Source organism: Cebus imitator, unplaced genomic scaffold, assembly GCF_001604975.1.
Source record: "Cebus imitator isolate Cc_AM_T3 unplaced genomic scaffold, Cebus_imitator-1.0 Scaffold579, whole genome shotgun sequence".
Taxonomy (NCBI): Eukaryota; Metazoa; Chordata; class Mammalia; order Primates; family Cebidae; genus Cebus; species Cebus imitator.
Genome location: NW_016107894.1, coordinates 165,998 through 187,703, shown reverse-complemented (window position 1 = coordinate 187,703; position 21,706 = coordinate 165,998). Strand labels below are relative to the sequence as shown.

Below are 21,706 nucleotides of genomic sequence, written 5' to 3'. Positions count from 1 at the left end.
GTGGATACTATATCTGGCATTTCTCCCCATGTTATCCCTCCCACCCTTCCCTCCCTCCCCACCCCCACTCTCTCTCCTCTACCTCCCCCAACTGTCCCCAGTATGTGATGCACCTCTCCTTGAGTCCACATGTTCTCGTTGTTCAACACCCACCGATGAGTGAGAACATACGGTGTTTGGTCCTCTGTTCTTATGTCAGTTTGCTGAGAATGATGGCTTCCAGATTCATCCAAGTCCCTGCAAAGGACATGAACTCATCATTTTTTATGGCTGCGTAGTATTCCATGATGTATATGTACCACATTTTCTTCATCCAGTCTATTGTTAATGGGCATTTGGGTTGGTTCCAGGTCTTTGCTATTGTACACAGGGCTGCAATGAACATGCATGTGCATGTGTCTTTATAGTAGAATGATTTATAGTTCTTTGGGTATATACCCAGTAATGGGATTGCTGGGTCAAATGGAATTTCTATTTCTAGATCCTTGAGAAATCGCCACACTGTCTTCCACGTTGGTTGAACTAATTTATACTCCCAACAACTGTGTAAGAGTGTTCCTATTTCTCCACATCCTCTCCAGCATCTGTTGTCTCCAGATTTTTTAATGATTGCCATTCTAACTGGCATCAGATGATATCTCAGTGTGGTTTTGATTTGCATTTCTCTAATGACCAGTGATGATGAGCATTTTTTCACGTTTGTCGGCCTCATATATGTCTTCTTTTGAAAAGTATCTGTTCATATCCTTTGCCTACTTTTGAATGGGGTTGTTTTTTTCTTGTTCTGTTTTAGTTCTTTGTATATTCTGGATATTAGCCCTTTGTCTGATGGGTAGATTGCAAAAATTTTTTCCCATTCTGTTGGTTGCCGATTCGGTCTAATCATGGTTTCTTTTGCTGTACAGAAGCTCTGGAGTTTAATTAGATTCCATTTGTCTATCTTGGCTTTTATTGCCATTACTTTTGGTGTTTTAGTCATGAAGTCCTTGCCTATGCCTATGTCCTGGATAGTTTTCCGTACATTTTCTTCTAGTGTTTTTATGGTGTTAGGTTTTATGTTTAAATCTGTGATCCATCTGGAGTTAATTTTAGTGTAAGGTGACAGGCAGGTGTCCAGTTTCTGCTTTCTGCACATGGCTAGCCAGTTTTCCCAACACCATTTATTAAACATGGAGTCATTTCCCCATTGCTTGTTTTTGCTGGGTTTGTCAAAGATCAGATGGTTGTAGATGTGTGGTGTTTCTTCTGGGGTCTCTGTTCTGTTCCATTGGTCTATGTCTCTGTTTTGGTACCAGTATCATGGTGTTTTGATTACTGTAGCCTCACAGTATACTTTGAAGTCCGGCAGTGTGATGCCTCCTGCTTTGTTCTTTTTGCTTAGGATTGTCGTGGCTATGTGGGGTCTTTTGTGATTCCATATGAAGTTTAAAATGGTTTTTTCCAGTTCTGTGAAGAAGGTCATTGGTAGCTTGATGGGGATAGCGTTGAATCTATAGATTACTTTGGGCACTATGGCCATTTTCACGATATTGATTCTTCCTAACCATGAGCATGGAATGTTTCTCCATCTGTTTGTGTCCTCTCTTGTTTCATTGAGCAGTGGTTTGTAGTTCTTCTTGAAGAGGTCCTTTACATCCTTTGTTAGTTGTATTCCTAGGTGTTTTATTCTCTTTGTAGCAATTATGAATGGCAGTTCCCTCTTGATTTGGCTCTCTGTTTGTCTGTTATTGGTATATAGGAATGCTTGTGATTTCTGCACATTGATTTTGTATCCTGAGACTTTGCTGAAGTTGCTTATCAATTTGAGAAGATTTTGGGCTGAGACAATGGAGTCTTCTAGATATACAGTCATGTCATCTGCAAATAGACAGTTTGACTTCTTCCTTTCCTAATTGAATACCTTTATTTCTTTTTCTTGCCTGATTGCTGTGGCTAGAACTTCCAATACTATGTTGAATAGGAGTGGTGAGAGAGGGCATCCTTTTCTAGTGCCTGATTTCAAAGGGAATGCTTCCAGTTTTTGCCCGTTCAGTATGATATTGGCTGTAGATTTGTCATATATAGCTTTTATCATTTTATGATACATTCTGTCAATACCTAGTTTATTGAGAGTTTTTAGCATAAAAGGCAGTTGAATTTTGTCAAAGGCCTTCTCTGCATCTATTGAGATAATCATGTGGTTTTTGTCTTTAGTTCCATTTATGTGATGGAGTACATTTATGGATTTGCATATGTTGAACCAGCCTTGCATCCCCAGGATGAAGCGTACTTGGTCCTGATGGATAAGATTCTTGATGTGCTGTTGCAATCTGTTTGCCAGTATTTTATTGAAGATTTTTGCATCGATGTTCATCATGGATAGTGGCCTGAAGTTTTCTTTTTTAGTTGAGTCTGTGCCTGGTTTTGGTATCAGAATGATGTTGGTTCCATAAAATGAGTTAGGGAGGATTCCCTCCTTTTGTATTGTTTGATACGGTTTCAGAAGGAATGGAACCAGCTCCTCTTTGTACGTCTGGTAGAATTCGGCTGTGAACCCGTCTGAATCTGGACTTTTTTTGGTTGGTAGGCTATTGATTGCTGCCTCTACTTCAGCCCTTATTATTGGTCTATTCAGGGTTTCAACTTCCTCTTGGTTTAGTCTTGGTAGAGTACAAGTGTCTAGGAATTTATCCATTTCTTCTTGGTTTACTGGTTTATGTGAGTAGAGCTGTTTGTAGTAATCTCTGAGGGTAGTTTGTATTTCTGTGGGATCAGTGGTGATATCCCCTTTATCATTTTTTATTGTATCTATTTGATTCTTCTCCCTTTTCATTTTTATTAATCTGGCTAGCAGTCTGTCTATTTTATTGATCTTTTCAAAAAACCAGCTCCTGGACTTACTGATTTTTTGAAGGGCTTTTTGTGTCTCTGTCTCTTTCAGTTCTGCTCTGATCTTAGTTATTTCTTGTCTTCTGCTAGCTTTTCAGTTTTTTTTTTAATCTTTCTCCTCTAGCTCTTTCAATTTTGAAGATAGGGTGTCGATCTTAGATCTTTCCTCTCTTCTCTGGTGGGCATTTATTGCTATAAATTTCCCTATCGACACTGTTTTAAAGGTGTCCCAGAGATTCTGGTAAATTGTGTCTTCGTTCTGGTTGGTTTTGAAGAACATCTTTATTTCTGCCTTCATTTCATTGTTTATCTGGTTGACGCTCAGAAGCAAGTTGTTCCGTTTCCAAGTGGTTGTGCAGGTTTGAGTGTGTTTCTTGATACTGAGTTCTAGTCTGAGTGCGCTGTGGTCTGATAGACTGTTATGATTTGTGTTCTTTTGCATTTGCTGAGGAGTGATTTGCTTCCAATGATGTGGTCAATTTTAGAGTAAGTGCAATGTGGTGCTGAGAAAAATGTGAATTCTGTGGATTTGGGGTGGAGCGTTCTGTATATGTCTATTAGGTCCACTTGGTCCAGCTCTACATTCAAGTCCTGGATATCCTTGTTAATTTTCTGTCTCGTTGATCTTGATCTGTCTAATATTGACAGTGGAGTGTTGAAGTCTCCCACTGTTATTGTGTGGGAGTCTAAATCTCATTTTAGGTCCTTAAGAACTTGTTTTATGTATCTGGGTGCTCCTGTGTTGGGGGCGTGTATATTTAGGATAGTTAGCTCTTCCTGGTGGATTGACCCTTTTACCATTATGTAGTGTCCTTTGTCTCTTTTCATTTTTATTGGTTTGAAGTCCATTTTATCAGAGACTAACTAGGAACCTCTTTTTTTTTTTTTGCTCTCCATTTGCTTGGTAAATCTTCTTCCATCCCTTTATTTTGAGTCTGTGTGTGTCTTTGTATGTGAGATGGGTTTCCTGAATACAGCACACTGATGAGTTCTGACTTTTTATTCAGTTTGCCAGTCTGTGTCTTTTGATTGGGGCGTTTTGGCCATTTACATTCAGTGTTAATATTGTTATATGTGAATTTGATCCTGCCATTTTGTTACTGGTTGGTTTTCTTTCCCATTAGTTGACTCATTTTCTTCATTGCATTTTTAGTCTTTGCCACCTGGTTTGCTTTTGCAGTGACTGGTAGTTGTTCATTTCCGTGCTTAGTGTTTCTTTCAGGAGCTCTTGTAGGGCAGGTCTGGTGGTGACAGAATCTCTCAATAATTGCTTGTCTGTAAAGGATTTTGTTTCTCCTTCACTTACAAAGCTTAGTTTGGCTGGATATGAGATTCTGGGTTGCAAGTTCTTTTCTTTAAGGATGTTGAATATTGGCCCCCACTCTCTTCTGGCTTGTAGGGTTTCTGCTGAGAGATCTGCTGTAAGTCTCATTGTCTTCCCTCTGTGGGTGACCTGACCTTTCTCTCTGGCTGCCCTTAGCATTTTTTCCTTCATTTCAACCCTGGTGAATCTGTCCATTATGTGCCTTGGGTTGCTCTGCTTGAGGAATATTTTTGTGGAGTTCTCTGTATTTCTTGAATTTGAAATTTGGACTGCCTTGTTAGGCTTGGGAAGTTCTCCTGGATAATATCGTGGAGCGTGTTTTCCAGCTTGGATTCATTCTTTCCATAATATTCAGGTACACTGATCAAGCGTAGATTGTGTCTTTTCACATAATTCCATATTTCTTGGAAGCTCTGTTCATGTTTTTTCATTTTTTTCCCTTATCTTACCTTCTCTTTTTATTTCATTGAGTTGATCTTCAATCTCTGATATCCTTTCTTCTGCTTGATTGATTCGGCTATTAAAACTTGTGTTTGCTTCACGTAGTTCTCATGCTATGTTTTTCAACTCCATCAAGTCGTTTATGTTCTTCTCTAAGCTGGTTATTCTAGTTACCATTTCGTCTAAACTTTTTTCAAGGTTTTGGTTTCTCTGCTTTGAGTTAGAATGTGTTCCTTTAGCTCTGAAAAGTTTACTATCCACCTTCTGAAGCCTGTTTCTGTCAATTCGTTACACTCCTTGGTCAAGTTGTAATCTTGTATTGTTCAGGAGTTGTGATCCCTTGAAGGAGAAGAGGTGTTCTGGTCTTTGATGGTTTCATCTTTTTTGCTCTGGTTTTTTCCCATCTTTGTGGATCTATCTGGCTTATAGCTCCCTCTCCCTCTGGGTGAGGGGAGGGGGCGATAGCTCAGTCTGCTGGCTCTTATTCAACTCCACGCTTATAATTCCTGGTGCTTGACTGGCAAAGATTCCCTGTTCTGTGTATTGCTGAGACTTTGGGGGAAGCACTGTATCTGGACCAGAGTGTCATGGGGGGGCCTCCAACTCGCCGGTCAGATGCACTTTCTGGGTGAAGCAGCACCTCTCCCCGCCTCGGTCTGCCCTGAGTGGACTTTGCTCACCATGGGCCAGACCCGTTGAAATGTGCCTGGTACCTCGGTGGGAGCTAGGAGATCTCTGGAGTTCTATGTCTCTCTCGCTGGGTGTTGTATGCTGGAGTTGTGTCTGATCGGCTATCTTGGATCTTCTCTTCAGACTTCGCCTCTTGATGGAGGTGTGTCATGTTACCTAAGAGAAGCACATAGGATGGGATATATGCTATATGTTGGTGTGTACCACACTGCTTGTCATCTTTGCATGATTTCCTCCAGATCAGGGGAATCTGATTAGCCAGGATTAGGTCATAGTCTGACCCCCAGACTCTACCAGGGGTGGAGAAAGAGGTTTGGTTCTCCTCTGCTTCTGAATGCAAAGGTAGGTCCCTAGAGCTATCCTCCCGCCAAGACTCTACATAGTCTGGAAGAGAGAACTTGCCCTTCCTTATATGAAGCACCTAGAGTAGGCAGATTCATGGAGACCACAAGTAAAGTAGAGGTTCCAGGGGCTGGAATGGAGGGAGAATAAGTAATTGTTTAATATTGGATACGGAGTTTCAGTTTGAGATGATAGAAAAGTTCTGGAGATGGATGGTAGTGATGGTTGCACAATAGTGTGAATGTATTTAATGCCACTGAATCATATGCTTACAAATGGTTAAAAGGATAAATATTGTGACATGTATATTTTACCATACATAGACACACAGATTGTTGAATGAGTTGAAGGAGCAGAAGACAGGGGTCCACTACTGGACATTGATTTTCTTGGCATATCCCTGCGATCCAGAGGTCAGCAAGTTGCTGCTGCTTCTGCTGCCTATGCCCTGCAGCAACCTCAGTTCCCACAGAGCTGGTGACTGGGTGTAGGCTGCTGTATCTGGGCAGGTGCCTCTACAGAACGGCAGAGCTGATAACCAGACACTGGAGATGCTGAGTCTGGCTACACACACTCATGAGTTGAAAGAGGGAGGCTTCCATCTCACTATCAGTTTCCAAATCTCATATCCTCTTTCTGGGTGGAACCAGATTTTCACTTAGAAACCTGACTGCTAGGGAGTTTGAGAAAAGTAGTTTTCAGTTTTATAGCCCCTGTGGGCAGAAAAGAAAATAGAAAGGAGTAGAAATGGATGCTAAGCGACAATTGACCATAAACAATAGTGTTCTGCAGTATTGATGTACTATAAATTATATAATCAGTTAACCAATCCCCAGTGGCAATGAGAATATGTTGGCTACTTAGAGCTTTTTGCTGTTACAATCTGGGAGTGGGCAAGTATGGTGGCTCATGCCTATAATCCCAGTATTTCGGGGAGACCAAAGAGAAAGGATTGCTTGAGTCCAGGAGTTTGAGACAAGCCTAGGGCAACATAGCGAAACCTCGTCTTTACAAAAAATTTAAAAATAATTAGCTGGCAGGGTGGTGCATGCCTGTAGTCCCAGCTACTTGGGAGGCTGAGGCAGGAGGATTGCTTGAGCCAGGAGATCAAGACTACAAGAAGCCAAAATCATGCCACCGCACTCCATATCCAGTCTGGGAGACAGAGCAAAACCCTGTCTTAAAAAAAAAAAAAAAAAAAAAAAATCTGTGCGCATCAGTGAGAATACAATAAATTCTAAGATAGAAGGAAAATGTCACCTCTGACATGTTTAATGTGTACCATTTTGATTCTTAATGTAGCAGAACATTTTCCCACTTTTTTGTATTCTCTTTTCAGTTGGTCTTGTCTTTTGGTCATTTATCAAATGAAGTCTTACATGTTATTATCAATTTGTGTGCATTTGTTTTATCTAATCAACATATTACCCTGTTTTTAAAAATTACTTTGAGACAGGATCTCACTCTTCCCCAGCTGGAGTACAGTGGGACGATCATAGCTCACTGCCTCCTTGACCTCCTGGGCTCAAGCAATCTTCCCCCCTCAGCCTCCCAAGTGGCTGGATACAGGCACGTGCCACCACGCTCAGCTAATTTAAAATATTTTTTGTAGACATGGGTCTCACTATGCCGTCCAGTCTTGAAATCAGCAAATTAGCCTCTTGCCATATATACTACAAATATATTCTCTAGCCTGTTGTCTGGGTTTTTTTTTTTTTTTAGTTATTTTGACTGGGGAGTATTAGCTCTCAGGCTTTGTTCTTTGTCAAGAACGTTTTGACTGTTCTGTGTCCCTTGCCTTTCTTTTTTTTTTTTAGTGATTTTTTAAATATAAATTTTGTATTAAGTTTCTTGATATCTTTTACTTCAATGTCAGCATTTTTCCTTAGAAATGTTTTATTCTCGGCTGGGCATGGTGGCTCACACTTGTAATCCTAGCACTTTGGGTGGCAGAGGCAGTCAGATCACGAGGTCAGGAGATTGAGACCATCCTCGCTAACATAGTGAAACCCCATCTCTACTAAAAATACAAAAAGTTAGCCAGGCATGATGGTGGTCACCTGTAATCCCAGCTACTTGGGAGACTGACGCAGGAGAATTGCCTGAACCCAGGAGGCGGAGGTTGCAGTGAGCTGAGATCATGCCACTGCACACCAGCTTGGGCAACAGACAAAAACTCTGTCTCAAAACAACAACAAAAATGTTTTCATTCTCTACTTTTAGAGACTTGATAAATATTCAATTCTAATTCTGTGTGTCTGTGTATTTGGATATAGAGTCATGCCATTTTTGTGCTGTTTTAGTGAATTTTAACGTATAAAAAGTGCTCAAATCATAAGTCTACAGTTCTTTGAATGTTTATGAACTGAGTCTTTTTTTTTTTTTTTTAATCAGTCTGGAACTTATTTTGCTATAGTAATAGTCTCGTTTTATTTTATCCGTAAATTATTGGGCTCCTTTCCAGGGGAATCATGTTTACCTTCCATATAGATCCCACCCATGTGATGGGCCTGTACCCTGACCTGCTGCCCACAGACTACAGGAAGCAGCTGCAGTATCCCAACCCATTGCCTGTGCTCTCGGGGGCTGAACTGGAGAAGGCGCACTTAGCTCTAATTGACTACCTGACACAGGTAGGTATAATACAGAATGTGTGAAAGAGTTTGCCTGGGAGTGTCACTACTTGTTTCTCAATGGCAAGGAATTGAGGGCCTTCTCTAATGCCAAGACATTCCATAAATGAATGCTCTAGGAAGTCTGCCTGGGGTAAGGTTTCTTTCTGCCACTTCTTCTAACTTAACAGTACCGTTGAGGTGGGGTTTTTCTGCCAAATCTTGATAATAAACACACCCAATTCGTAGTAAATTCACACTAAGCTGTTATAGGAACTAAAAAAGGTAAATTTTAATTGATAGAGGAGTACAAGTTTTTTAAAACAAACTTTCTGTAACATACATGGTTTTAGGGAAAATGCCTCCTATATATGGAACCACTTGGAAAACACAAAATGGCTTCTCGGCCTTTTGGCTAAGATCAAGTGTGGAAAACACACAAAAAAGGACAAAGCAGAAATACAAATTTCCTGTAACTCTACCACCAGAACATAAGAAACTAAACATTTTAGTGTTGTCCTTCTAGACTTTTATATCTATCAATTAGCTTTTGTGTATTTACTTCTTGGTTTATTTATTGCAAATGGATATCAAATTAGATATTGTTTTATAGCTTACTTTAAAAAAATTTAGCCATATACTGAGAAAGTCCTTCCTTGTCAATACATACTCTTCTATAACATGTTTTTTAGGGAGGTGTTTAGATTTAAATTTTTTTATGATTTACTATTATAGACAGATACGTTAAATTTTTTTAAGTCAGCACTAAAACCAACATCTCCATTAAAGCCTCTTAACCCCAGATTTCTGTCATAGAAGGCTGTTGTTTATTTCCTGTGTACCTATTCAGAATCAGAGGCCTTACTGATATTTTTTCCTCTCAAGTGTTCTGCAGACCTTTCTAAGGGGTCTCCAGAATGCTCCAGCATAGGCACTGAGAAATATTGCTGTGGGCTGGGCGCAGTGACTCATGCCTGTAATCCCAGCACTTTGGGAGGCCAAGATAGGAAGTCATCTGAGGTCAGGAGTTCGAGACCATCCTGGCCAACATGGCAAAGCTCCGACTCTACTAAAAATACAAAAATTTGCTGGGCCTGGTAGCCTGCGCCTGTAATCCCGGCTACTCAGAAGGCCGAGGCAGGAGAATCACTTGAACCCAGAAGGTGGAGGTTGCAGTGAGCTGAGATTGTGCCAGTGCACTCCAGCCTTGGTGACAGAGTGAGACTCTGTCTGAAAAAAAAAAAGTATTGCTGGAAAACTTCTCATGCCGCTTTCTACTTTCTGCCTCTGGGTCAATGAATGCCTGCAGATCCGATCAGGCATGGGTGGCCTTGGTCCTTCCTTGACATTGGGCTTCAGGGGTACCCTCCTGGGGCTGGCAGCCTGCAAGGAGCACACAAACTTGCCATTGCCTATACCTTGCACAACGCTGTGCCAAGTACAAATGATTCCTGGGAATAGTATCTCCCAAATCCTGTAGCATTGTGGAAGGCCCTCCACTGCCAATGTCTTTGCCGTAGGAAGGTGAGCACACATTCTTTCCTGGCCTTCTTCACTGACACTGGGAATGCATGAAGTAACTGACACTAGTCTTGCGCCAGAGAGATGGCATAGCAAGACCATGGGCTTTGCCACACTCAAGAGAATACATACTGGATGAAGTCCTAGGATAGGCAGAAACTCATTTCCAAGGATTAAAAGCAGATGGGTGGATGGGATTGTTTGGGAGCAGCATGAGGAACTTTCTGGAGTGATAGAAATGTTACCTTCCTTCACTGAGGTGGTGGTTACATGCATGTGCACCTCTGTCAAAATGCATCTGATGGTACAATTTAAAAGGTTATATTTTATTGTAAGTTACACCTCAATAAGGTAATTTTTTTTTTTTTGAAATGAAGTCTCACTCTGTCACCCAGGCTACAGTGGCGTTATCTCGGCTCACTGCAACCTCCACCTCCTGGGTTCAAGCAATTCTCCTGCCTCAGCCTCCTGAGTAGCTGGAATTACAGGTGCATGCCACCATGCCAAGCTAATTTTTGCATTTTTAGTCGTGACAGGGTTTCATCATGTTGGTTGGGCTGGTATCGAACTCCTGACCTCATGATCTGCCCTCCGCAGCCTCCCAAAATGCTGGGATTACAGGTGTGAGCCACTGTGCCTGGCCAAGATTGACTTCTTAAAAAATGAAAGAACATGGGATTTGGAGTCAGACCCCAGTTTCAATCCTGCCCTGCCCCTTATGTAGCAGCTGACATCTATGCCTTGGGTTCCTCACCTATAAAATAAGGATAATATTATCTGCACTTGTTCTAGGTTTAAGGTGGTATATATGAAGTGCTTGGCATGGTACCTAGTCTGTAGTAAATATTTAATAAATAATTATTGTTGTCTCTGTGGCAGTTTGGCAGTGCTAAAAATTGAATCGAGATCAGGCCAATAGGCATGAGCTGATTTGGAGGTATTCAGAATTACCCAGTAGCCCAGGTGACAAAGGAAGACTTAGTCCTGGCATTAACCCCTGATCTTTGTAGAAACGAAGTCAACTGGTAAAGAAGCTGAATGACTCTGATCACCAGTCAAGCACCTCCCCACTCATGGAAGGCACTCCCACCATCAAATCCAAGAAGAAGCTGCTACAAATCATCGACACCACCCTGCTCAAGTGCTATCTCCATGTGAGTTACCTGAGCACTCGGGTGCCACAATTCCCAGCTACCCTGACAGTCTGGGAAAGTCAAAGGGAGTGCTAGACCCTGGGGGATCTGCCACTAGTAAGAGTGAAGTCATCGATTCTGGAAACCATATAGACTTCTCCTAATGCCTATGAGTCTCTTGGAATTAAGAGGATAAGGCAAGATATTGATGCAAAATTGTACAGTGGGTTCATCTTCTCTGGTCGGATTGCAGTTAGTGCTACAAAGTTAGCTGGGACAGTATTTCCTTCAAGAAGTTCTGTCCCTCTTCTCCCCCACAGAATGTTAAAACACATTGTGCAAAGGGTCATAAATGCGCTAAAAGCCACCACCTGCTGTCCTGAAAGAGGGCTGTCTGCTTTCTCTTGCTTGTGCTACATCCTGGCCTTTCAGCGTGGAGCAGGCCTACGCTAGGGAAGGTTGGGGTCTCCTAGGAAGCAGTTTCCACTGAAGTCCTGCTCTTTCTGCAGACGAATGTGGCCCTGGTGGCCCCCTTGCTACGCCTGGAGAACAATCACTGCCACATCGAGGAGAGCGAGCACGTGCTGAAGAAGGCTCACAAGTACAGTGAGCTGATCATTCTGTATGAGAAGAAGGGGCTCCATGAGAAAGGTGGGGTGGAGGTGGTTCCTTGGATCTGGGAGGGGCTGTTATACATGGCAGGGGAAATCGGCTGGGATATGACAAATCTCCTGTGGGGAAAAGGTTCATGACCTTGTTCTTGGATTTGGTGGCCAGCTCTGCAGGTGCTTGTGGACCAGTCCAAGAAAGCCAACTCCCCTCTGAAAGGCCACGAGAGGACAGTGCAGTATCTGCAGCATCTGGGTAAGTCCACCTTTTGAAAGGCATGGGGAAGCGCTCCTATTCAAATGACCTGGTCTCCCTCCATTTCTGATTCTGGTTGGTTGCTCCCCTCCCTCCCGTGCTTGTGTTCACTCAATTTCATTCCTCTGGATGGCATAAAAATCCTTTGGTGGTTGACCTATGACAGCCCCCTTGTATGTAGCCAAACCAGTAGGGCCAGCAGCCCAGAGTGGCTCATGCTTGAGCTATCTTTTCAAGAAAATGAATTCTGGGGCAGCCTGCCTACCTGCCTTCCCAGTGCCACTGGCAGGGTGGGCCTCAACTGCTGACAAGTCCTGCTTTTCCCTCTAGGCACAGAAAACCTGCATTTGATTTTCTCCTACTCAGTGTGGGTGCTGAGAGACTTCCCAGAAGATGGCCTGAAGGTAAGCCACAGGAGTCTCTTGGATTGATCTGGTACCACACTTGGTCCTGATTGCACCTGGGACAGCAGTGGATGGAGAGGAGGGTGGATTCATGCATCTGTCCTCTTTGGTGTTTGAAAGGGTGCACTAGGAAGCGCGAGGCAGTGCTGTAGTTGGTAGAAAGAGCCTTGCACAGGCATGAGGAGGCCTGCACCTCATCTGACATGCTGACTGCCTGCAAATGTCTTCTCATGCCCCTTCCCCTCCTAAAGTCTGTTTGATCCCTGTGCTCACATGCCCGTGTGTTTGGTGGGACTGTAGTCAGATGGTTCTGCTGCTAGAACTCAGGTTCATTCTGACAGATATTTACTGAAGATCTCCCAGAGGTGGAGTCTCTGCCACGTGATCGAGTCCTCGGCTTCTTAATAGAGAATTTTAAGGGTCTGGCTATTCCTTATCTGGTAAGGTATTTTTTTGTCTGCACTAAAAAGCCTTAAACCCAGGATCCAGGACTGCATGGTTCAGTTATTGGGCTGTTCAGATTTGGGATTTATGTCACTTGGGGATTGGAGAGATGAGGGTTATTTCAACTTCCTCTGAAGAAAATGATCCCAGTAGGCCAAGCTGGAAATGTTACTTTTGATGCTACCTACCAAATCTAGGTAAAATACAGAGATTTTTTACCTAGGTGATGTTTTAGAAAAAAAAAAAATTCCAAAGCCACATTTGTACAACCAAACTCAACAGTGACCACAGGATAGTCAAATAGGCTTAAGTACCAGGATGCAGACATTTAACCATAATTACATGGGTCGATGTGAGAGTTTGGAGGATTATGGGATGAAATTAATACAAAGGAGTTTAGACTAGAAATTGAGAAGACAGTTCCTGACATTACTGGGTCGCATTGTGAAACTTCCCGGTGGTTTTAGACGAGCTGCCTCTTTGTAATCCTTGAAGCCTGATTAGGGGATAATCTAGAAAGGACCTGCTGGGCCTTAAAAATGTGAGGGAGGCTGGGAGACCAGGTCACGGCCTGGAGAATGCCAGTGACAAAGACCTACATCTTGCCTCAGGAACACATCATCCACGTTTGGGAGGAGACAGGCTCTCGGTTCCACAACTGCCTGATCCAGCTGTACTGTGACAAGGTGCAAGGTCTGATGAAGGAGTATCTCCTGTCCTTCCCTGCAGGTACCAGTTCTCTTAGGAAGCCAGCGGCCCCAGGCTTTATAGGAGAGCACAGACCCAGGTGCCACATGCAGTGGCAGTAAGCAGGCCACCCTGTTCTCTGCCCAGGAGGGCAGAAGTTATGAAGAGGAGCCAGGGGAGCTAAGTGACACAGGCCTTGCACATGAGACTCAGGAGCTCTCGTCTGGGTCCTGGCATCTCTGAGTGTCTCAGAGTCATCCCTGGGGGAGGGTGGAAGGAACAGATCTATGTGCAAGGTGACAGTTGCACTGATAAACAGGTTTGCCCACAGAGTATATCTCTATTCAGCTTATTTTTTAACTTTAAGCTGATGTTCTAGGGCCACATAGAGACCATGAATGAAAAGAAGTTAGAATGGAGGCCACCCCGGAGGCCCTTTCTGGTCATGTGGTGACATCCTTGAACCCCATTCCCTTCATTTTTCTTGGTGACCCCACATTGCCACCTGGCAGCGTCCTTTCATATTGAGCTTGGTTTCCCTTAAAGGCAAAACCCCAGTCCCAGCTGGAGAGGAAGAGGGTGAGCTGGGAGAATACCGGCAAAAGCTCCTCATGTTCTTGGAGATTTCCAGCTACTATGATCCAGGCCGGCTCATCTGTGATTTTCCCTTTGATGGTGAGTGTCCGGCTTAGGGCCAGAAACCACTTTAGCTGAAGGTTGTACAAAGACTGATCCACCCCTTTAATTGTTCCTCAACTCTCTGTAAAAGTTGGGCTTGGAAAAACCAGGTGTTTCAGGCTAGTGCTCCTGTTTCTTCCCCTCTGAAGACTCACTTTTGTACCGTGACTAAGGAAAGTCTCCTTCCTGGATATGAATCACATGCTGATTGATAGCCAGGTTGCAACCTGTTTTTTTTGCTTCAGAACATGTTCTTGGCCAAGTTCGTCATTCAGCGGTTTTGTAATCTGGCATAATTTGTCCGATATATAAGCTCTGTGAGAGCTGAGATCAAGCGTTTGCTCATCTTACCTGAACTACCTGGCATGTCGTAGGTGGTTAAGTACTTGGCTGCTGAATAAATATTCTTACCCAGTTTATATGTGATTGCCAAAAAGATGGGATAAAGTACTGCCTAAAATATAGCTCCCTCCCCTTTTTTTAAACTTCATTCATTTTCTCCTTGAAGAAAAACCCAAGCAATAAGAATCCTGTCTTCGTCCCTTTTATATTGCCCTGTGTCCATTCCTCTGACAGCATAGCCCTCACCTTGTGCTTGCGTGATGGCGGCAGTGGGTCCTCATATTCCTTTTCCTCCTAGGCCTCTTAGAAGAACGAGCTCTCCTGTTGGGACGCATGGGGAAACATGAACAAGCTCTTTTCATTTATGTCCACATCTTGAAGGATACAAGGATGGCTGAGGAGTAAGTTTGCCCCGCCATCCCACCTCCTAACCAGTCTAAAAGCAGGCCCTGCAGAGAGATGAGAGCTAAGAGGGCCATCTCCCCATCCTCTGCTGCAGAAGCAAGAATCTCCTCTGTCCCAGCCCCCAGTTTTGGCTGTGGTTAGGCTGCTCGAGCAGGCTGCACGCACAGACAGCCTCTCATCTAGATGTGCCCCTCACTACCTGCTCATCACTTTCTTTCTTGCAGGTACTGCCACAAACACTATGACCAAAACAAAGATGGCAACAAAGATGTGAGTAGTGGCCCTGACCCAGGAAATGTGTGTGCATACCTCACCCCATCCGTTTGACCAGAGGGGGCACTAATATGAGTGGCAGAATAAGATAGGGCATGGGTCAGGGCACTGATTGATCCTGCATGTGTGTATTGAGGGAGAGCAGGGGACCATTCATCCTGGTGTGCTTGGGGTAGTTCCAGCACACATCTGTTGTCATCCCTGTGATTTTTTTTTTTTTTTTTTTTGAAATGGAGTTTCACTCTTGTTACCCAGGCTGGAGTGCAATGGCACGATCTCGGCTCACTGCAACCCCCGCCTTCTGGGTTCAAGCAATTCTCCTGTCTCAGCCTCCCGAGTAGCTGGGACTACAGGCACATGCCACCATGCCCAGCTAATTTTTGTATTTTTAGTAGAAACAGGATTTCACCATGTCGACCAGGATGGTCTCGATCTCTTAACCTTGTGATCTACCCGCCTTGGCCTCCCAAAGCACTGGGATTATAGGCGTGAGCCACCGTGCCTGGCCTATCCCTGTGATTATTAATGGCTCTCCTGTCTCTACTCTCAGGAGTCTTGATTTGTATAATAAATGATAAGGTCCACCTGTTGAGCAGGAACCTGTCATGGTTCTGATGACTTACTCTATCTCGAATACACATTGACCTGTCAATGTCTAGAGACATTTTTGATTGTTGGGACTGAGGGCAGGGGTGCTGCCAGAATCCAGGGGGTAGAGGACAAAAAGGCTGCTAAACAATGCACAGGACTGCCCCCAAACCAAGAATCATCCAGCCCCGAATGTGCATTGAGGTTGAGAAACCCTGTGGTACTGGCGCCAGTAGGAAACGCAGCATCTCACCAGAGGTTATCCCCACCTGCAAAAATGTGGACGGGATCTCAGCTTTTAAAGCCAAAGGGAATGAGGAATCTTTTTGAATTATTTTATAGTGGTAGCATTTTGTAAATGGCATAATGGTAAACAAATACAAGGCATTTGTTTTTTTTTCTCTCAGGGAAAAAGCAGTCCTTAATTAACATCTTCAGTTGCCTGTTTGACCTTACCAATTTTAAAAGGTGAAAATAACAAGTTTTAAATGCTCAGTGATAGGCGAGCCTCTCGAATCTTTAGGGGTGCTCAGGGCTGGGGGTTCTGGGAGGGCTGCTGCCAGCCTAATGTGGCTCATGTCTCTCTGAGACAGGTATATCTGTCCCTGCTTCGGATGTACCTGTCGCCCCCCAGCATTCACTGCCTGGGGCCAATCAAACTGGAACTGCTGGAGCCAAAAGCCAACCTCCAGGCTGCCCTGCAGGTCCTCGAGCTACACCACAGCAAACTGGACACCACCAAGGTCAGGAGTTGTTCCCAGGGAAGTGGAGGGCGTTTACAGGGAGTACCAAATAAGAAGAGGAAATGTGGAAAGGGACTAGGGTCCAAGAGCTCCATGGCTGCAGACATTTCTTCATTCTCACTCCTCTTCCACCTCATGCAGTCTCCATCTCTGTTCCTGCCCCTAGGCCCTCAACCTTCTGCCAGCAAACACTCAGATCAATGACATACGCATCTTCCTGGAAAAGGTCTTGGAAGAAAATGCACAAAAGAAACGGTTCAATCAAGTGCTCAAGAACCTTCTCCATGCAGAGTTCCTGAGGGTATGGGCTTCCAAACTCTAGGGTGGGCTTTTAATTTTTAGTACGTGACAGTGTCCACATGTTCCCTTCCGACTAAGGCAGAGCCTGTACAGTGCAGCTTAAGTTGATCCCATAGCCAGCTTGACATTGAATTGCCACTGTTCTAAGCAGAAGAATCTGTGAAGACTGAAAGAGGAAACAGTGCTGGCCTGTGCCTCCTCTTTCTGGGTGCCACACCATGGAACTTCTTCCTCAGTCCCCCTGTTCTTCCAGGTCCAGGAAGAGCGGATTTTACACCAGCAGGTAAAGTGCATCATCACAGAGGAGAAGGTGTGCATGGTGTGTAAGAAGAAGATTGGGAACAGGTGAGCTCCTCCACAGCTGTGCAGCATCTGGGCTCTGTGGAGGGTTCCCGGCGGGTGGACAATGCTCAGGTTGGATTTCTGCCCTTTAACCGGGGAGGAGAACATGCTGTTGGCTGTCCTGACAGCTTTTAGTTCTTGAGCCATCAGAGAGCAGCCTGTGCTATCTGTTGGGGGTGGGCTTTGAGAATGTAAAGACCTGCAATGTATGGTCTTTATGTATGGAGCTGTTGGATACTTGTCCAAAAAGCTCTTCCCCTCTGGAAGCCAGAAACTGATATAGTGGGTGCCCAAGAGTCGTAAGTCAGCAGAAAGTTCTTATATTTTAAAGAAGAGCCGGTGAAGGAAGAAAAAGATCTTTTAAGCTACTGCATTGTGACTTGAGTAGGATCCTGAGCCAGCATCATGCTGTGTTCAGACATACACTCTCATTAGTCCCCTTTTCTTCAAAGGAGAGTGGTTTGTCCCTTTTCTTTTGTAGCTGGAAAAATCTTTTTCTTTAGAAAGACAACTTGCTGTCCTTTTTAGAATTAGCCTGAAACCTGTTCCGATGAACACTGTCGGCTCTCAGTGAGCCATTGCTGAGCTTTGGGCTGGTGCACTGCCTATCTTTATTATGCCGTGTGTTTTGCATAATAAAAAACCCCATGCACTTTACTGTGTGCACCTCATCCTCTGTTGGGTTATTTGACAGAGACAATGGCTGCAGAAATCCAGAGCCACTCAGGGCAGGCTGTTCTTTGAGGTCTGGGTGGGCTGCTTCTGGGATGGCCTCCAGCAATGTGCCTCTTCTTTAAGAGGTGCCACTGCCAGAGAAGTGGTCACTTAGAGGCAGTCCTCACTCCTAAGCCGTTTTCTTCACTGCAGTGCATTTGCAAGATACCCTAATGGAGTGGTCGTGCACTACTTCTGTTCCAAAGAGGTAAACCCAGCTGACACTTGAGCCCAGCATCCTGGGGATCCAGCCGATGGACAGCTTGGCTCTCCCAGAGAGGAGAAGGAGCGCCTGCCCTTAGGAATCCTGTCTGCCACCACCACAGGGCTCCCGATTTGGACACTACTGGCTGTCTTGTGCCCTGGAACAACTCTGAATTCATTAGACTCATGGTCTGGCATTGCCAGCTTTTTAATGGGAAAAGAGATTAGTTATACCTTATACCTTTATGCTGTGGGCAATTCCAGAGAATTCGGTGTCTGCCTGGACAGGAGGAGGCGCACCATCTTGCCTTTGAATACCAGTCACCTGCAAAGCTTGTCAAAAATGTTCGTAACCATGGCGTTGTTCTTCAAGGGCTTTTCTATTGAGATAAGTGCACGATTTCACAAGGACCCCTTAGCGTGGCTCACCGGAGAATTCCATGAGAGAACAGTGCTGAAGCTTCTGGCCGCATGGACCCGACGGCTCGCGGTGTGTGTAGCGCATTATGTCCCCAGGGTAGCCATGCCCTGTTAGTTTTCAGTCTCCTTTTCTTTCTCACCACGTATCACTCCCCTCACTGCCCTACGCAGGCTTTCTCTCCCACTTCCCTGACTCTGGGAATAATGATATTTAAGCAAGGTAAGATGAGAAGCTAGGGGAAGTCTCAGTTCCTTGGAATACAGTGAGAGTTGATTGTCGAGTATGTTGTAAATAGATCCTCTTTGGCCATTCTCTGCCTAGGAAAGGCCCTGCATCCCTCTCCTCAGGCCAAGCTGAGTGTGATGGCAGCTCCTGAGGATGGTCCTGCCCTGTCTGGGGTATGTGTGATCCCTAGGCACATGTTCCCGCAGTGGTCCCTACTCCAGCTTCGCTCACCAGACACTCAGGCGGGCTGGCTTAGTCTTTGTGAGTGGACTTTGTGCTCTGGGCCTTTTCTCTTTTTCCAGCCAGTTTCCGTTCACTTACCTCACAGCCTGTCCTGGCCGTCGTTCCCCAGCTTTGTTTGGCAGCAGTGTGGTAGGAGGATTGTGCTGGGATAGTGCAGGAAGGTGGGTCCCAGCAACACGCAGGGGATGAGTGGAGCGAGAACTGACAATGGTGTGATGCCAAGTGTTCTTGAGAGGCTACAGGCATGGCAGAGGATGTGGGGGCAGGAACAGCAGCACGCTGGTTTAAAAATAACTCACCGCCAAACCTGGGAAGCAGTGTCGGGGATCCTGACGGATGTGTGGGGGCTGGAGTTTCAGGCACTGCAGGCTGAGGACACACAGGGACAGTGGTCCTGCCAGCAGTGTGTGGTGCCACGTCCCCACTGGCCATACCCACACAGAAGCAGTGCTGCCTGGGGCCTCGTCCAGGCCAGCTCGGACTCTGCTTCCTCCAGGAGCGGCAAGGAAGCATTGGGCCACCTCTCTGGAGAGCAGGAACTTGCCCTGCCACATGAGCCCTGCCTTCCTGGCCAGCTGTGCTTGTATCTTCCATTCTCACGAACTGTGTTTGAAGCAATAGAATAAAGAATGTGTGTTTTCTTTCCTGGTATACATACACAACCCCATACTCCCAAACTTCATTCTTCCTTCCCTCAACTGTCTGCCCTCCACAGAGTTCTGGAGAAGGCTGGAGATGAAAGTTTTGTAGCGAGGACTGATAAAGGTCTCATCACTGCTCCTCATAACAAACCTAATAAAGCAAGAAACCAAGCCTGTCTGGGTCTCTTATTTCCCCCTCCTGTGGAGTTTGATGAAAATAATAATGAAAAGATAGTAATTTAACAAAGAACCTAGAAGAATAAGCCAATTAGTGACTAAGAAAAAATGAATATAACGCTTGCATTACAAACACCCCATGCCACCTGGTACAGCCAGTGTGGTCATGGCTGATGAGTTGGCAGCACAGATACAGAACATTGTCGTCATTACAGAATTCTACCGGACACACTGGAGCTCCAGGAGATCCAAGTGTTTTCCCCCCTCATGTAGTAGGGCCTAGGGCCTTTTCCTACAGACCATGATGACTGGAAGGAATTGGGATGGTGGGATGCAGGGGTGTTTGGGAAGTGGAGAAGTGTTGGTTCCTTTTGGCCAGGTCCAAAGAGAAAATGTAGTCCTTGTTTCCGTCACATCTGGCACTAGGGACAATGACTTTATTGTGTAGTTGGGCCGATGACTTCCAGAAGAGGGTGGGACAGCCCAGAAAGCACATCAGTTGGGAGCCAGGGCCCCAGCCTGTTTCCATCCTAAGCTGGCTCTGCCCTCTCTCGTATGGATCTATGGGTCCCCTGCACACATTCACAAGGATCACCAAGGGTGCTGGATTCTCATTTCTTAGACCCTGGCCAGGTCTTGGCTTCACAATCCAAATTAAGCACACAGGCCCTTCTTTGTGGCCTGGTCACTGGCCGTCACACATCCCTTTTCATGTGGAGTTTCTGGTCTGACCTTGCTCATTTGGTTCATTTTGGAGTTGAATCATATCTTTTTTTGGATGTTGCATATTTCATCCTGCTACTCAGCCTTGGGAAGAGTGGAGGTGACTGAATTTTAGTTGAGGGATAGAAATTTTCTCACCTCCCACAGTTCATGGCCCCAGAGATCCTCACTCTTCCCAGAGACTGTGCCTGTCTTGGCCACCTGATGGTTGTGGTGCACAGAAGAGCCGACATCATATCCATCTGCAGCCTAAGGCTTCCTATGGCCAAAGATCACGATGAAGCCTGTATCTAGTCGCTGAAGGACAGGTAGACTTGTTTTTTTGCCTTATACTCCCTACCCCTATGCCGGTGTGTACCTGGACCCCGTTCACTGACCCAGGAAGCGGGCCTGGGCAGAAGCCACAGGGAGTCACGAGACTAAATTTCTCCAGGATGTGCATGGGCCTGCCTCACCTTTGCATTCCTGGGCCTAGCACAGATCTGGTACCCACCAGGCTCTTGATGTTTGGAGAATTAATGAGGGTGGTCAGGAGAGATTAGAAACATCTTTGAGCCCTGATGAAACACTGAATCAGAGATTTCTAGACTTCTGCTCAAGATCCGCGGGGAAGGTGGGACTTGAATGGTAGCTAGTTTGGGGCCTTTTCCACAGCTGGAGGAGACTAGTCCCTGATTTGCACATGCCAGCTGATCTCTGGGCCAGCTGGGCCAGCCTCACCTAGAGTTCTTGCTGGAAATGGCTCCGATGTCTATTTTTCACAAACAGCCCAGTGATAACCAGGGAGTTCGTGAACAGAAGTGCTGACCAGACTCCGAGAGCCTTTTGGAGAGGGACTGAGCTGCCTCCTGCCTGGGAAAATTAGGCTCCAGTCACTTCCTGGAGCATGTCAAACCCCACCTCCAGCAGGGCATCCAGCCCAAGACCTTCCTCTGCAGAGCAGGCGGCTCCACCCTTTCTGCTCAGCTCTACCTGTCACACCTGAGCCAGCAGTTTGTGTAGTCAGAGGAGCACAGACAGGGCTGCATGCTGGGGCCTGGGCTGCCCAGCCATGCTCTGGGCACTCTGGCCAAGGTGGCTGGCAGGTAAAATGCTGCCCCTCCTGGGGGCAGTGCTGCTTCGGAAGAGCGAGAAGAGGGGCCCCCCTTGGAGGCACTGTTGGGTAATGTACCTGAGAAGACCTGGGAAACCCGGACTAGGGCAGTGCTGGGAGCTGCTGCGCTCTGTGCAGGCAGGCCAGCCCCAGCCCGGGGTTTTGAGTTGGGGTGGGACCTGTTTATTCTAGATTACCTGGCAGAGCTTAAATTAGACCGTGGCTTTTGAAAATATCTTCCTCTTAGCTTAAATGTGGCTGTTA

General features: G+C 45.4%; 2 protein-coding genes across 3 annotated transcripts in view; both read left to right on the top strand.

The window, feature by feature from the left end:
- Positions 1 to 19,620, top strand: part of VPS39 (VPS39 subunit of HOPS complex) — a 65,372-nt gene extending 45,752 nt beyond the window's left edge. For both annotated transcript variants that reach the window (XM_017516291.2, XM_017516292.2), the window contains 14 exons: positions 8,156 to 8,298; positions 10,809 to 10,952; positions 11,441 to 11,582; positions 11,709 to 11,795; positions 12,126 to 12,199; positions 12,541 to 12,639; positions 13,255 to 13,372; positions 13,877 to 14,005; positions 14,649 to 14,751; positions 14,980 to 15,025; positions 16,210 to 16,359; positions 16,526 to 16,660; positions 16,913 to 17,004; positions 17,869 to 19,620. In XM_017516291.2, the coding sequence (XP_017371780.1) occupies positions 8,156 to 8,298; positions 10,809 to 10,952; positions 11,441 to 11,582; positions 11,709 to 11,795; positions 12,126 to 12,199; positions 12,541 to 12,639; positions 13,255 to 13,372; positions 13,877 to 14,005; positions 14,649 to 14,751; positions 14,980 to 15,025; positions 16,210 to 16,359; positions 16,526 to 16,660; positions 16,913 to 17,004; positions 17,869 to 17,944 (1,538 nt within the window). In that variant the 3' untranslated portion in view covers positions 17,945 to 19,620. The remainder of the gene's footprint in view (positions 1 to 8,155; positions 8,299 to 10,808; positions 10,953 to 11,440; positions 11,583 to 11,708; positions 11,796 to 12,125; positions 12,200 to 12,540; positions 12,640 to 13,254; positions 13,373 to 13,876; positions 14,006 to 14,648; positions 14,752 to 14,979; positions 15,026 to 16,209; positions 16,360 to 16,525; positions 16,661 to 16,912; positions 17,005 to 17,868) is intronic.
- A 1,697-nt stretch (positions 19,621 to 21,317) lies between these two features.
- Positions 21,318 to 21,706, top strand: part of PLA2G4F (phospholipase A2 group IVF) — a 15,377-nt gene continuing 14,988 nt past the window's right edge. The window contains exon 1 of the mRNA XM_037734173.1: positions 21,318 to 21,511. Within this exon, the coding sequence (XP_037590101.1) occupies positions 21,401 to 21,511 (111 nt within the window). The 5' untranslated portion in view covers positions 21,318 to 21,400. The remainder of the gene's footprint in view (positions 21,512 to 21,706) is intronic.